The sequence below is a fragment of the Cricetulus griseus genome, chromosome 7 (assembly GCF_003668045.3).
Source record: "Cricetulus griseus strain 17A/GY chromosome 7, alternate assembly CriGri-PICRH-1.0, whole genome shotgun sequence".
Taxonomy (NCBI): Eukaryota; Metazoa; Chordata; class Mammalia; order Rodentia; family Cricetidae; genus Cricetulus; species Cricetulus griseus.
In genome coordinates this window covers 111,988,812-112,002,652 of record NC_048600.1, presented here as the reverse complement: position 1 = coordinate 112,002,652, position 13,841 = coordinate 111,988,812, and the positions used below count along the sequence as shown (strand labels likewise).

Sequence of the window (13,841 nt, the reverse complement as noted above, 5' to 3'; positions counted from 1 at the left end):
CAGAATGAATGAAACAGTGGCCAACAGATCTGCTGTAGGCATATCAGATTCCCAAACTCAAGGCCAGATCAGACAAGGAGGCAGCAGCTTCACTCAGAGAAAAGCAAAGGCTCAGACCATTCATATCACGGTGTTTGCAGCCAACCATTTGCTCAGGCCATAAAGGAATAGCAATCTCCCCAACAAGTCAAACTCCAGCATCTTCCTGCCCCCTCCCTCCAAACCACCCTTGCCTTATCCCATACATTCACAGAAAGTGTTATAATGGTGCCCTCTGGTGTCCCTGTCACGAATTGCCACTTAAAGCCACTGGAAAGCAAACCCAGCAGTCTCAGTAACCATATGGATAAATTTATCTAAGGAGACTGGGAAAATGTGTTCAGACGAAAATCCAAGCCTGACCTGAGGCATATTGAAACAATGGCTTCATCTGAGGGAAGCTAAGACTGTGGCTCAGTACAAGAAGGCATTTCCGGTTTTTTGTTTGCGTGTTTTTTTTAGAGACAGTGTTTCAATATGTAGCCCTGGATGTCTTGGAACTAACTCCCTCTGTAGACCAGACTGTCCTTGAACTCAGAGCTTGGCCTGCCTCTGCTGTGATCAGAGTGTGCCGCTGCCGCCACCACCACAGTTAAGAGGGTATTTTCATATTAACCTTTGAAAGCTTAAGCTCTCATGGAATTTGACTGCTTACAGAGGCAACAAATGCTGGCCCATGAAATGACTCAAAAGATGCAGGTGCTTGCTGCCTGCCATGCTTGGTGACCTGCCTTCAGTCCCTGGGATTCACACAGCGGAAGGTGAGCAATGACTCTTGCAATTGTCCTTAACACTGGCACCCATGTGCCCACACACAAGCAAGTTAAAAAAAAGAACAAAAGATAGCAAATGCAGCCCAACAAATGAAACTTGAAAATAAATATATTCACAATCTGTAGTTACATTCTTATCACCCCTGTATTGCGTGGGAGCTCTGGAGAAACTTCAAGTCCTTAAAAAGTCCAATGCCGTAGCACCCGGCCAACAAATGCATGTAGTAGATTCCAGAGTCCTTTGACCAAAATGTCCTTCAAATTTCCATGGAGGCTTGTATATCTTTCTGGATCAATTTACTCCATCTTTAAACCTCAAAGTTCTTTATAAAATATATTGTTTGTAAATTATGTACAAATCCTTCAACACAAGTCTGTATACACTTGTAGGCACACTCGCTGGTTAGGAGCATAAGTGGGAAAGTTACTGAATATTACTTTAACAGGGGTCATTGTGAGTTTTGTTTTTAAAGTGTCTTATGTAGTCCAGGCCAGCCACAAACTCGCTATGTAGCAAAGAATGGCCTTGACCCCCTGATCCTTCTGTCTCTGTTTCCCAAGTGGTGGGTCACAGGCATACGCCATCACACCCAGTTACCTGGTCATTTTTATGGGTAAAAACAGTAAGAACCAAAGATATTAGTCAGTGCTAACATTCGTGAATTCATACACTAAAATTTACTGGTGCCGAGTAAAAAAGGTCATAGCTTTCCAAATGACCCAACTAAAATGGAGACTCCCTGATCTGCCAAATGCCAGCTGGATACTTGCAGGTAGGGTAAGAGAAGCATTCATGGCAGTCCATCGGCGAGGATGTTACCAATGAAAGCTTTGCCTTTTAGGACATGCTCTATTTCCTTTTCTTCAATCTTCAGAGACACCTGGAAAGAGAAAGGGATTTTCTATGAGGGAGAACACGTGCACACACAAACACACGTGCGCTCATGCACACACGCGCGCGCGCGCACACACACACACACACACACACACACACACACACACACACACACACACACGTGCGCGCGCGCACACACACACACACACACACACACACACACACACACACACACACACACACACACACACGCATGCCCCCACACACCATTACACTGCCTATCATATTTCACTCTCCTCAGGCTGGCAAGTCAAACCCTGCTGTTTTTAATGGTCTAAATCCCTCCCTCCCATCTGAAATTCTAGTTATCAGAAAAACAGACGGTTGACTAGTCATTTCTAATCTTTACTTTGGCAAAGGACACGCTCTCCAGAACAGGACAATTACAAGCAGGGACACAATAAGCTGTTAGTTGTACCTTGGTCAGGCGGCTTTCCTTATTTTTCTTTAATCCTAAAATGCCTCTGGACTCCAGAAGTCCTGAAAGGGACAAACACTCAGACTGGTCCACAGCTGCCACCCGCTGTTTTCGACAGACGCTACTGTAGGCTTCATATAACTAGGAGGAAATGAGGGAGAACAAGTGTCACTTAAAGCTGTATCTCATAACCCTCAGATTCAAAAACAAAAACAAGCCCAGAAACTCTATCTTAAGCTACCTGAATATTCCATGGCCCCTCCTTTCAATAAACCCTGAACAGGTAATAGACTGTCTGTACTCCCTGTACTCCCTCTTCCTAGACTGTACAGTTAACCTTCAATTCACTTTTATTCCCAGCGTCTTGCTGGCATGTGTTTATGTGTGGTCCCTGCACCCACACCTGATGCTAACGGAGAGCAGAAAAGTTGTCAGGTCCCCTGGAACCAAAGTCACACACGGCTGTGAGCCACCACATGGATGCTGGGACTGGAACCCGGTCCTCGCAAGTACAGCAGCAACTGCTCTTGACTGCAGGGTCATTTTAATGTAAAGTGTAGGAACCTGGGCTTAATGTGACTTCAGAGGGAAAAACAGAAAGGGTTGCTCGTAGCTCTGGACAGCCATCCTCCTTGGTGGTGAGGCAGGGTCTTCTATATATCCCTTGGCTATCCTGGAACTCACAATATAGACTAGACTGGCCTCAAAGGAATCCACCAGTTCAAAGATACCCACCTTCATCTGCCTCCCAGAGTTTTGGGATTAAAGGTGTGCTATACCATTGCCTGGCCTTAACTCATGTTTTTGAGTTAAGGCTACTAAGTAGCCCTGGTTGGCCTAGAACTATGTAGATCAGGCTGGTTCAAACCTGCAAAGATCCACATGCCTCTGCCTCCCAAATGCAGTGATACTAACATTTATTTTTACTGGAAAAAAATCCCAGGGCATTGGTGGCACACACCATTAGTCCCAGCACTTGAGAGGCAGAGGCAGGTGGATCTCCTTGAGTTCCAGACCAGCCTGGTCTACAAGAGCTAGTTCCAGGACAGCCTCCAAAGCCACAGAGAAACCCTGTCTTGAAAAACCAAAACAAACAAACAAACCAAAACCAAAACAACAAAAACCATTTTTAACCCCTACTGCCTGGAAAAGCCATGTCTTTTAGAAAACACCTGCATTTTAGCCTCAGTTCTACCTGCTGATACCCCAGCTTACCTTCCCCAGAGTGACCTCTTTGATTTTCAGCCGCCTGGTCAAAAGCAGCAAAGAACAAACCAAGATCTTCTGCTGGAGAGGGAAGGAATCTTGTGTCTTTTCTTGGCTCAGAATTAGCCTGTTCCCATCAACTTCCGAAATGACTTGGGATATGTGAGCAAGGCCAACACGCTTGGGAACCGGTGCTTCGGAGGGTGACTGACCTGCAACATAAGCAAGCCAGTGTCAGGCTAAAGGAAACCCAAACGTGGCGACAACTGCAAGGCAGAGGTTCCGCCTCTAAGGCAGAAGAGGAAGAAAAGGCAGTTCCAGGTGATGGGGTGGCATGGAAAGCAGGCTGCCTTTTCTCTAGGAAGAACCATGATCTTTTTTGTTCTTCAGGGTACAGCTTAATGTTGAGAAGACAACTAATCTATCTACCTCCTGAATGAGCAAGAACCAGACAGAAGCTACCAAGCACAGCTAACTGCCTCAGAAGTTGTCTGGGGGTGAAGCCTGGTGTAACAGCACTTGCCTAGTGCAGAGCCCTGGTTGATCCTCAGCACAAACCCTGCAGCAGAGATGACTACCTGATAGTGAGGAGGCAAAAGAAAGAGTTGGAAAATGTATGCAATATTTTGAGTCAAATGAGTAGGTAAGTATAGACAGTAAAGTCAATCCCACTTTAAGCCCCTGTGCCCCAGATGGCTTCCCCAAATGAACTTGCAAATTTGTTCACTCGTCCAAACTCATCTGCAAGACAGCAACATTTGAAAAAATGCTACTGGATAGCCTAGCAGACAGCACCCTCCCCAGAGCTGGAGTCTGGGAACTGCAGAGAATCCACACAGGACCATGGTCTCACTATTTGGAGAAGCATGACTTCGATGGGGTGGGGTTTGCTCTCTAACAACCTGTGCCTGCAGTTACCCCACAACCTGATTTTACTCTTTTACTGCAAGCAGGAAGCTGCAAAGGGCTAATAGAGAAAGCAGAGCCCACATACCAAGCAGCAGAAGTTCCACGATGAAAGGAACTGGGAAGTCTCTTACTCCCTACACAAGGGTCAAGTACCCTCTAAAACAATCCCAACATGACATCTATTCATTTTCTTATTGTTTCATGGTTTAAGATAATCTTTGTTTTGTTTTTCTTTTTCTTTTCTTCTTCTTTTTTTTTTGGTTTTTTGAGACAGGGTTTCTCTGTGGCTTTGGAGGCTGTTCTGGAACTAGCTCTGTAGACCAGGCTGGTCTCAAACTCAGAGATCCGCCTGCCTCTGCCACCCGAGTGCTGGGACTAAGGGCATGGGCCACCACCGCCTGGCTTTGTAGCCTGCCCTGGAACTTGCTCTGTAGACCAGGCTGGCCTAGAACTCACAGAGATCTATCTACCTGCCTCTGCCTCCCGACTGCTGGGATTAAAGGCATGTGCCATCACCGCCCAGCTAAGAGAGTCTTTCTATGTCATCTATGTTTTCTATGTCACCTATGTTGGCCTTGAACTTGTGTCAGTTCTCCTGCTTCAGCCCATAGAGTGCCGGCTTTCACAGGTATGGCCCACCACGCTTGGCATCTAGCTAATTTTTGTTTGCCTATCTTCAGTGCTGGGGAACCTAGTTATTTCTATGTATTACACAAGTTCCTTCACAGAAGAAACCTTGTCTTGAAAAACAAAAACAAACAACAAAAAAGTTCTTTATATTTAGCTGAAGTCACTTACTCCATAGTTTTCTACATAGCTAGGGCATTGAAACTAGACTCCCAGAAAAGACAGGAATTAGGTTAGTCCCACAGTTTACACCTGGAACTTGAAGCTCTTTCAGCAGTATGTGCTAGAGGTGTTCTCAGCACCAGCAGCAAGCCCACATGCTAGGGGAAAGGAGCCGGTGAGAAAGGGATAATCTAAAAGACCCAAGTCCACATATTGGTATAAACAGCCTACTCACAGCCCAACTACTAATTCGGGCTACTACTGAAACAATTAAAATGGTTTCTTTTAATAAATACTGACAAGTTCCAGCCAAAGCTGTTACACAGAAAAACCCTGTCTTGGAAAACCAAAACTAAGTAAATAAGAATAAAATAAATACTGATGAAAATCTGCCAGTGAAGAAAACAGGGTTGAGGAAAGGGGAAATTAAACCTCATTTGTGACAGCTTTCTGTTTCCTATAGCCACAGATCTTTGTACTCCATCCTTGTAGACTGCCTTATGACACCCCGAGATGAACTCACAATCTGTTCATTCCATCACTTTACTTCCTTTCCTTGCCAGGCATTACTTTCTCCTACGTTTTAAAGATCTAAAGGGCACTCAAGGTTAAGTACTCAGAGAGAAGTCAACTCAATCTTGCTACCTAATTTTTGTTCTGAGAGCCTTGGAAGAAACCTTACTACTTGGGTCCCACCATTTATGAACACTCCAGGGAACTCATTTCCAGTAACACACATACTGATACTGGCAGGCAAGACTGAAATAAACTAGATGAAACTACAACCTGTGGTGTGTGTGTGTGTGTGTAGGTTGATTTCACTTGTGTGTGTAGGTGGATTTAACTGTGTTCATTTTTCCTTGGGAAACTTAACTCTCCATCTATAAAGGAAGACAGGAAGCAGGTAAGCTACTCACCTTCAGACAGTGGTTTGAGGACTGTCTGGCTTTTGACATCCGCCTCCACAATTTCAATAGCTCGCCTATAAAAAAAAAAAAATTTTTTTTTCCTAAAATTTAGTCTCAGCCAAACCAAACACCACACTAAGCCACCATGCCCCAAAGCAGGCACATTAACTAAACGCACATTTAAAAAAAAATTAAGGTACTTTCCAAGTTTGGTGCCCAGCACCCACATCAGGCAGTTCTCAATGTCCTGTACCTCCCTCCAGCTCCAGGGGATCTGACACCCTCTATGGCACACAAACATGAAGCTAAAATGCAAATCAATCTTGGAAGCCAGTATGGTCACACAGTGAGTGAGTTCCAGAGGAGCCAGTTACCCAGGGAGACCCTGCCTGAAAAATAAAAAGTAAGGTCCCTAAACAAACCGGGTTATGTTGCAGCTTAAGGGAGACTTGTCTGCTTTTAAAATGAAGACCAGGGATTTGAGAAACAATACTACTTATCTTCCTCCAACAGATGTCAAGCAGGTTGTCACACATTAAGCCAGTAACATTTTAGATGAGGAAAAGTCATGGGCAGAGCAATATGCAGTGTGGGGGTAGACTAAGGGGAACTTCCAGCACTCCCACACAGCAGACCCAAAAGGGGAGTCCTCAGATAGACACAGGACACACATAGGCTAATCTTGCTGACCTACATGGCTATCACTCATAGCTGTAGTTTTTACTCAAGTAGTTTGCTGACTAGGGGCTTTCACATTCCAGATCACGCAATCTAGCAACAGGAAGAGCTTCCTCTCCCACTGCTCTGTCTAAAGTGTTTTGCCCACGGGAAGCCATAAGGCAGGACCTGGATCTTCTGCATGGCAATAGGAGGAAGTTGGACCAGGGGGCCAGCACAGCAAGGATCACTTTAATGGACCCAGTGCCCCTACTGGGAGGGAAGAACTTTCATCAGTCAGCACTGAGGCTTTCCCCAGCAGGAGGGGCGGGGGATGGAAGAGAGAAAGAGGTCTAGGGTAGGACTTGGGAGGCCACCAACTGGAGGGAGGAAGGGGTGCCCACAAAAGGAAAGGAAAAAGAGAGTCTAAAGGCAAAGATGGTTCAGGTCCATAAATAAACCTGCTTGAGCCCAGCGAATGGAAAAGCAAACTGGAGTCTTTTTAATACAAATGTAATTAACCAATCTATAATCACCACAGGGGGCGCCAGCAACATCTCATTTGTTTCCCTCTCTGTAGGTAATGGACTGATAATGTTTCAGACATTAACACGGTGGAAACCCAGAGTCCCCGCTGAGAAACAAGTCCTCTTTTTCTGAGCATAAAAAGTAGCAGAATGGGGCCTCTTAAGCCACATTCATTTGAGTTACATGAGACAATTGACATCATCCCACGCCCCCCCCTTTTAATAAAAACAGTCAACAGTACCATAACTCACCTGCAAACATCCAGTGCTTTACGGATGTCTCCCGAAACAGCGGATACTTTTCGGGCACAGAACTGAATTGCAGCACTGTCCAGAACCTGCTCTCTTGACACCTTTAGACAAGACACAGAAGACAACAGAGTCAGGCTCAGTAACACAGGCCCATCCCTAATCCTAGCTACCTGGGAGACTAATGCAGGAGGATCTACACTTAAGTTAACACAGCGAGGCTGTCTCAAAGAAATATACAGTAAACATAAGACAAATACAGTTCATTGTGGAGCACTTACTAACACAAGGCCTTGTGAATCCCAGTACTATCAATTAATAAACAATAAAATAAAAAGACAATTTAAACTCTGAGAGTTTCTCTTAGTAATTTAGGTTCTAAATATAAATATTTTCACAAATTAAATCTAACTCTGGGACTGGGGGTGTATGCTTAACACTCAGAAGGTCTAAATCTGACTGGCCACCTTTTAGGTGTAAGGGACATATTGCATATATTTAAGAATTTTCTAGGAATGGGCTGTAGAGGCTCCTGAAGGGAACAAAAAAGCAACTGAAACTACAAATGTTTTCCTATAGGCCCTCTTTTTTTTTTTTGGGGGGGGGGGGGGACAACGACAACGATGACATGATATCTCTCTCTATGTAGCCCTAGCTGGCTTCGAATAGAGGACTGCCTACTTCTGCTTTCCAAGTGCTAGGATTAAACGTGTGCACCACTAGGCTAAGAGCATAAGCCCCACTTTTAAAAATTTATTCCATTTGTTTATTTTTGTTTGGAGTGAGGGTAGAGCAGGGCATGTGTGCCACACCTGTGGAAGTCAGCTGACACCTTCCAGGAGCCAGGTCTCTCTAGCTACCGTGTAGGTCTCAGAGATGGAACTCAGTTAATTAGAACTGGCAACCAGTGCCTTTACCTCACTGGCCCAGGCCCTACCTTTTAAAGGCCATTAAGGAAGCATGAGTCCTCTAATTCCTACTTTTATTTCAACAGGGAACCAGCCAATAAATGAAACCACGTGCAGATATTAACATAAAAATGTTCTCACTCATTATGGTCCATGGGAGCTTGCCACATCATTAATAAAGCAATCAAATCAAAAGATATTAAACCTATTGTTAGCCTTCCATCACAGAAATTATCCCTGCAACTTACCTGATTGAGTCTATCCTGCAAGATTGTAGCTATCTGGTTTCTGGTATAAGGTGGGAAGTTCAAGAGCTGGGGCTTACAGTTTTCTCTAGCTTCAAGTCGAGGTAGAATTCTGTCTGTGAGATCTAGGGTATTAGCAATACCTGAGAAGATAAACAACAACCGCCATTAGCAGGCAAGTCGTCCTAAAAGGAAATTAAAATCTCTGAAATATAAAATTCCCAGGCATAACCCAGTACTTCAGCTGTTGCTTCCACCCCACACTAAAAGGCAAGATGGACAGACCCACTAGGTAAGATACAGTGGTTAGGCAGGTATAGTGAAGCAAGCTTATAGCCTTAACACATGGGAGAATGTGACAGGAGGATCATGGGCTTAAGGCAACCCTGAGCTAGAGACCTTGTCTCCAGGAAGAAGGGGTAAGAAAAGAGGATGAGTAGGGCAAATTTCTGAATTCCAAGCCAGCTAGGGCTGCAGTGAGACCCCGCCTCAAAAACAAATCTACTGAGCCAGACATCAAGGTGCACTCATCCTTCCAAACAGCTGTGATCACAGAGATGTTTCTTTGTCATTTTTATTCAGACCTCACAAAATCAAAGGACCCGGGTTCAACTCCCAGCACCCACATGTCAGCTCACAATTGTCTGTACCTCCAGTTTAGGCAATCAGATGCCCTCTCCTGGCTTCCATAGGAATCCCGCATACAAGTAGTACACAGGCCTGCATGCAGGCAAAGCACCCATACACATAAAATAGAAATAAAATTGCAGGTAAATAACTTGCATAGCTGGGGGCTGGAGAGATGACTCAGAGGTTAAGAGCACCGACTGCTCTTCCAAGGGTCCTGAGTTCAATTCCCAGCAACCACATGGTGGCTCACAACCATCCCTGGTGCCCTCTTCTGTTGTGAAGACATACACGGAAGCAGAATGTTGTATACATAATAAATAAATAAAATCTTAAAAAAAAAAAAAGAAACTTGCATAGCAACTGGAGAGATGACTCAGGGAGCAAAGCACCTGCCACACAAGGGTGAGTGAGGAGCAGTGTCAGAGCCAGGGAGGCAGGGTGGCTGGCCTGCAAGCCCAGCACTCAGGAAGCAGAGAAGAGATCGCAGGGTCAAGCTGGCTACATAGACTAACTGCATCAGCCTGCTTCAGGTTCAGCAAGAGACTGCTTCAACAAATAAAAAATCAACAGCACTGGCAGCTCTTCCAGAGGTCCTGAGTTCAATTCCCAGCAACCACATGGTGGCTCACAGGCATCTCTAGTGGGATCTGGTGCCCTCTTCTGGCGTGCAGACAGAACACATGCAGACAGAACACTATATACATAAAAAACAAAACGAAACAAAACAAACAAACAAACAAACCCCACAATGGAGGAGGGCCATAAGTGACATCACCCTCTGGCCACTACACACACAAATGCACCCACACTATACACATATGAGTTGAACAGATCTTAAATGATTCATAAAATTTCAAATTCACCATGTGAGACATTAACAAACTGAGCACTAACCAATAAGCACCAATCGGGAATTGCTCAGCCATGGCCATTCAAACAGCGTGTATAACACATCCTGCCCTTTGCTGTCCAGTTGATCCATCTCGTCCAACACCAACACGCTACATATAAAGAGGAACAATTAGTACCAGTCACATTTTCAGTCTCCCAGTGCTTGATCTGAGCTAACCTTAGGTTATATTCACAAAGCTGAGTGAGATCAGCCTGCAGACCACAACTCCATCTTGCCGCTGGCAATTGTTAGACTGGCACCCCCAACATTAACAAGTATCATCCAACTGTTTTCAAAGAACTAGCTTTAAAACAGTTAAAATCTAAACGAGAGAAGTGTAGGGGCTGTGAGTGTGACTCAGTGATAGAGCACTTATATAACATAAATAGGGTCCTGGCTTTGAGCCTCAGCACTATCAATAAATAAGTCGGAACTATATTTTCAAAATTAGAAAGTACATTATCTCTCTTTTCTTCAAGCATATGCACAATTTCTCAGTGCAAAGTTCCTTTCAGGGCATGTTCTTTTCGTGGGTAACGCTTGAGGGTTTTTACTGAGCAACATGCAGCAGAGAAATACTTACATCATGGGGCCCTTCTCAGCGGTCATATGCTTTTCCAATTTTCTCATCAAGTCCTTCCCAGCTGGTCTGCACATTTCCTCATGGCCAATCTCCTGAGCAATAGCTGGGAACACAGCCTGGGCACTCCTCAAAGACATGCAATTCAGCATGATAGTTTTAAAGCCTTTCACTTCCTTCTAGGTATAAAAAAAAAAAAGACACAAACATGGGAGTTATGTTGGCTTCAGACAAAGATTTGCTGAAACCCGATCTGGTCTTAGCTAAGAGAATAGAAGAGTGAAGCTCTACTTTCTTTTGGAAAGATTTATATCCTGAAAAAGAATTCTTACTCCTGGGAAGCATTCAATCACAACGGTCTATTCTTTCTTAACCCTTAGGAGTCAGATCATTCCAGTAAGTGTACCTTGAGGTCCTGCAGAATCCGGCTCAAGCAGGCAGTTTTTCCAGTCCCAGGAGCACCAGAGAGGTAGAGACTTCCAGCTTTTTTCCCACAGATGTGTTCCTTCAGGAAGGCCCTGATGACATCCATCTCCTTGTCTCTGGCAGGCAGCCGATCTGGGACAGCTGTGTTCAGGACAAGCTTTGCTTGCTGATAGCAAGTGCCTGTGCCAGACACAAAAGGGCAGTTAAGATCCAACAGAAGGTGACAAAAGGACTCACTGGGTTTCATTCAGAACCATCATCTCTGTCAGTGCACCAACAGCTGCCATGTGAGAACCCACTTCCGGGTTGGGGAGATGGCTCAGAAGTTAAGAGCACTGGCTGCTCTTCCAGAGGTCCTGAGTTCAATTCCCAGCACCCACATAGTGGCTCACAACCATCCTTAGTGAGAACCTGATGCCCTCTTCTGGTGTGCACGCAGACATGCAGATAGAGTACTTGCATACATAAAAAAAGAACAAGAACCCACCTTCTTGCTTGAACAGCCTTACTCGAGCAGGTTCCTTCTCTGGTGGACATTTCTGCTCAGAATCTGCTTTTCTCTCTTGACCTTCTTGAGCTGAGGAAAGTATTTGGTTTTGGGGAACTTGATCTTGTTCTTTTTGGTTCGAAGACTTAACTGTCAGTTCATCATCGAATACTAATCTGCATCCCTTCCTCGTATGTGAGTGAGGGGGGCCGTTTTCTTTCTTGCCCAGCTTCGGTGGGGAACAGGGAGATAAATGAGGAGTGTTGCACAGATTGTCATCACCTGAGATGTTAAAACAGAACAGGGTCATTCACTGCAATGCTGTCAATCACCCGAAACACTAAATGCAAAGTGTAGTCCTTCACAGCGGAGGACAGTAAGAGGAAGTGAGTGCAAAGACTCTCCCATATCCAGAAAGAAAATCTTTCTTTTTTCTTCTCCAGGTCTTTAAGAAAGGGTTTCTCTATATAGCCCTGGCTGGCCTTGAACTCAAGAGGGATCTGCTTGCTTCTGCCTTCAGAGTGCTGGGATTAAAAGGCAAGAGGTGAAGGAACCACAAGACACTTCTCACAAAGGAGCAAACATGGCCACCAGATGGCACAATTGCAATGAGACTGTAAGGTTATTTTAAAATGGGATTTATCACTAGCTGGTGGTGGTGTGTGACTTTAATCCCAGGACTCAGGAGAACTGTGACACAGAAAAACCTTGTCTCAAAAAAAAAAAAAAAAAAAAAAAAAAAAAAAAAAAAAAAAAAAAAAAAAAACCAAAAAACAAACAAAATAACCCTTACCAACCTGATACCACTGACATCTTGAGATGAATGACTTCCCTCTGTAGGAAGCTGCCGTGTGCAGCCACACTGTTGGCTTTTGCTCATTGTTCTAACAACATCCCCACAATTGTAACAGACTGAAATCTTCAGATATGTCCAGAGCACCCCACAGCATATGCTCTCCTACCACCATACTCAACTAGTATCTATCTACCTCTAATTATACTAAAGCTCTCAGACTGGCCATACATAGTTAAGTGGTACAGCACTTCCTAGCACAAACAAGGTCTTGCGTTCAACCCCCAACAGCACCATCAACACACTCAAGCCAAGTATGGCCTGGCGGTGGTCGTATGCATCTTTAATCCCAGCACTCACGAAGCAGAGGCAGGTGATCTGTGTTTGAGGCCAGCCTGGTGTACAGAGTTCCTGGATAGCCAAGGCAACACAGAGACATCCTGTCTTGAAAAAACAAAACCAACCAACCAAAAAGCCAAGTATGGTTGAGGGAGAGAGACCTCAAGTTGAGGCAATTCTGGGCTACAAAATGAGTTCCAGGCCAGCCCAAGCTGGAGAATTTTTTCTCCAAAAAAAAAAAAAAAAAAAAAAAAAATGGCTGGGCTTTGGTGGCACACGCCTTTAATCCCAGCACTCGGGAGGCAGAGGCAGGTGGATCTCTGTGAGTTCGAGGCCAGCCTGGTCTCCAGAGCGAGTGCCAGGATAGGCTCCAAAGCTACACAGAGAAACCCTGTCTCGAAAAACCAAAACAAACAAACAACCAAAACAAAACAATGGAAATGTTAAGTACTATTTTAAAACAAAAATAAAAATTAAGAATACCATCTATTTGTTTCTCTTATTTTCACGAGTATGAAGGCAAACTTTATAATACCATATGTAACTTGAAGGTAATTTTAAAGGATGGAACTAATGAAATGAAGATCAGACTTATTATTTCTGTTAGTGAATGGCTTAACTGTGCACTTAGCAGCCATTATGACTCTAGCTAGAGCTTTGGTTTTAACTGCTAGGCCTCTGGCAGGAAGAAAGGAGAGGCCCGAGGGCAGTTAGTCACAAAGCTGCGCTAACAGAGTGGAAAGCTCACCCAGTCGTTTCCTGGGACTGAGAGGCAGAAGTTTCGTGTCCACACACGGAGCAGAAGGTACAGCCTGGGCCTTTTTAAGTTGTACTTTACTGATGCTGGAACTTGTTTTGCTCGCTGTCTTAGTCAACTTCTTTTTCGGAAAACTGATGGTAGCTTGTGCCTGGGATCGGGTTTGAGGCATGATGACCACACAACTGGATACAAAAGAGAAACAGGAAGCCTGTAATTTATGGAAGCAAAAAGAAAAACACACAGGGCTTATTTATATTGGTGACAACACTTAGTTCATAAATTATGTTAACAGTATTTTTAACACTTAGTTCTGCTTCCTATCCAAATCTTTTTAATAACAGGTAACATCTGTCTGCCTAGTATGTGTGACATGCCGTTATGCACATATTACTTCAGTCTTACCATAACTCA

The 13,841-nt window shown here is 44.4% G+C and overlaps 1 protein-coding gene across 1 annotated transcript; it reads right to left on the bottom strand.

Moving 5' to 3' along the window:
* Positions 1 to 1,441: 1,441 nt before the first annotated feature.
* Positions 1,442 to 13,599, bottom strand: Cdc6 (cell division cycle 6). The gene is made up of 11 exons (NM_001244278.1): positions 13,419 to 13,599; positions 11,539 to 11,820; positions 11,032 to 11,231; positions 10,629 to 10,804; positions 10,048 to 10,154; positions 8,527 to 8,666; positions 7,374 to 7,474; positions 5,947 to 6,011; positions 3,341 to 3,543; positions 2,126 to 2,266; positions 1,442 to 1,693 (listed from the first exon to the last, which is right to left on the bottom strand). The coding sequence occupies exons 1-11, from the start codon at positions 13,597 to 13,599 to the stop codon at positions 1,604 to 1,606; spliced, it is 1,686 nt and encodes a 561-aa protein (NP_001231207.1). The 3' UTR covers positions 1,442 to 1,603.
* Between the last annotated feature and the right edge of the window lie 242 nt (positions 13,600 to 13,841).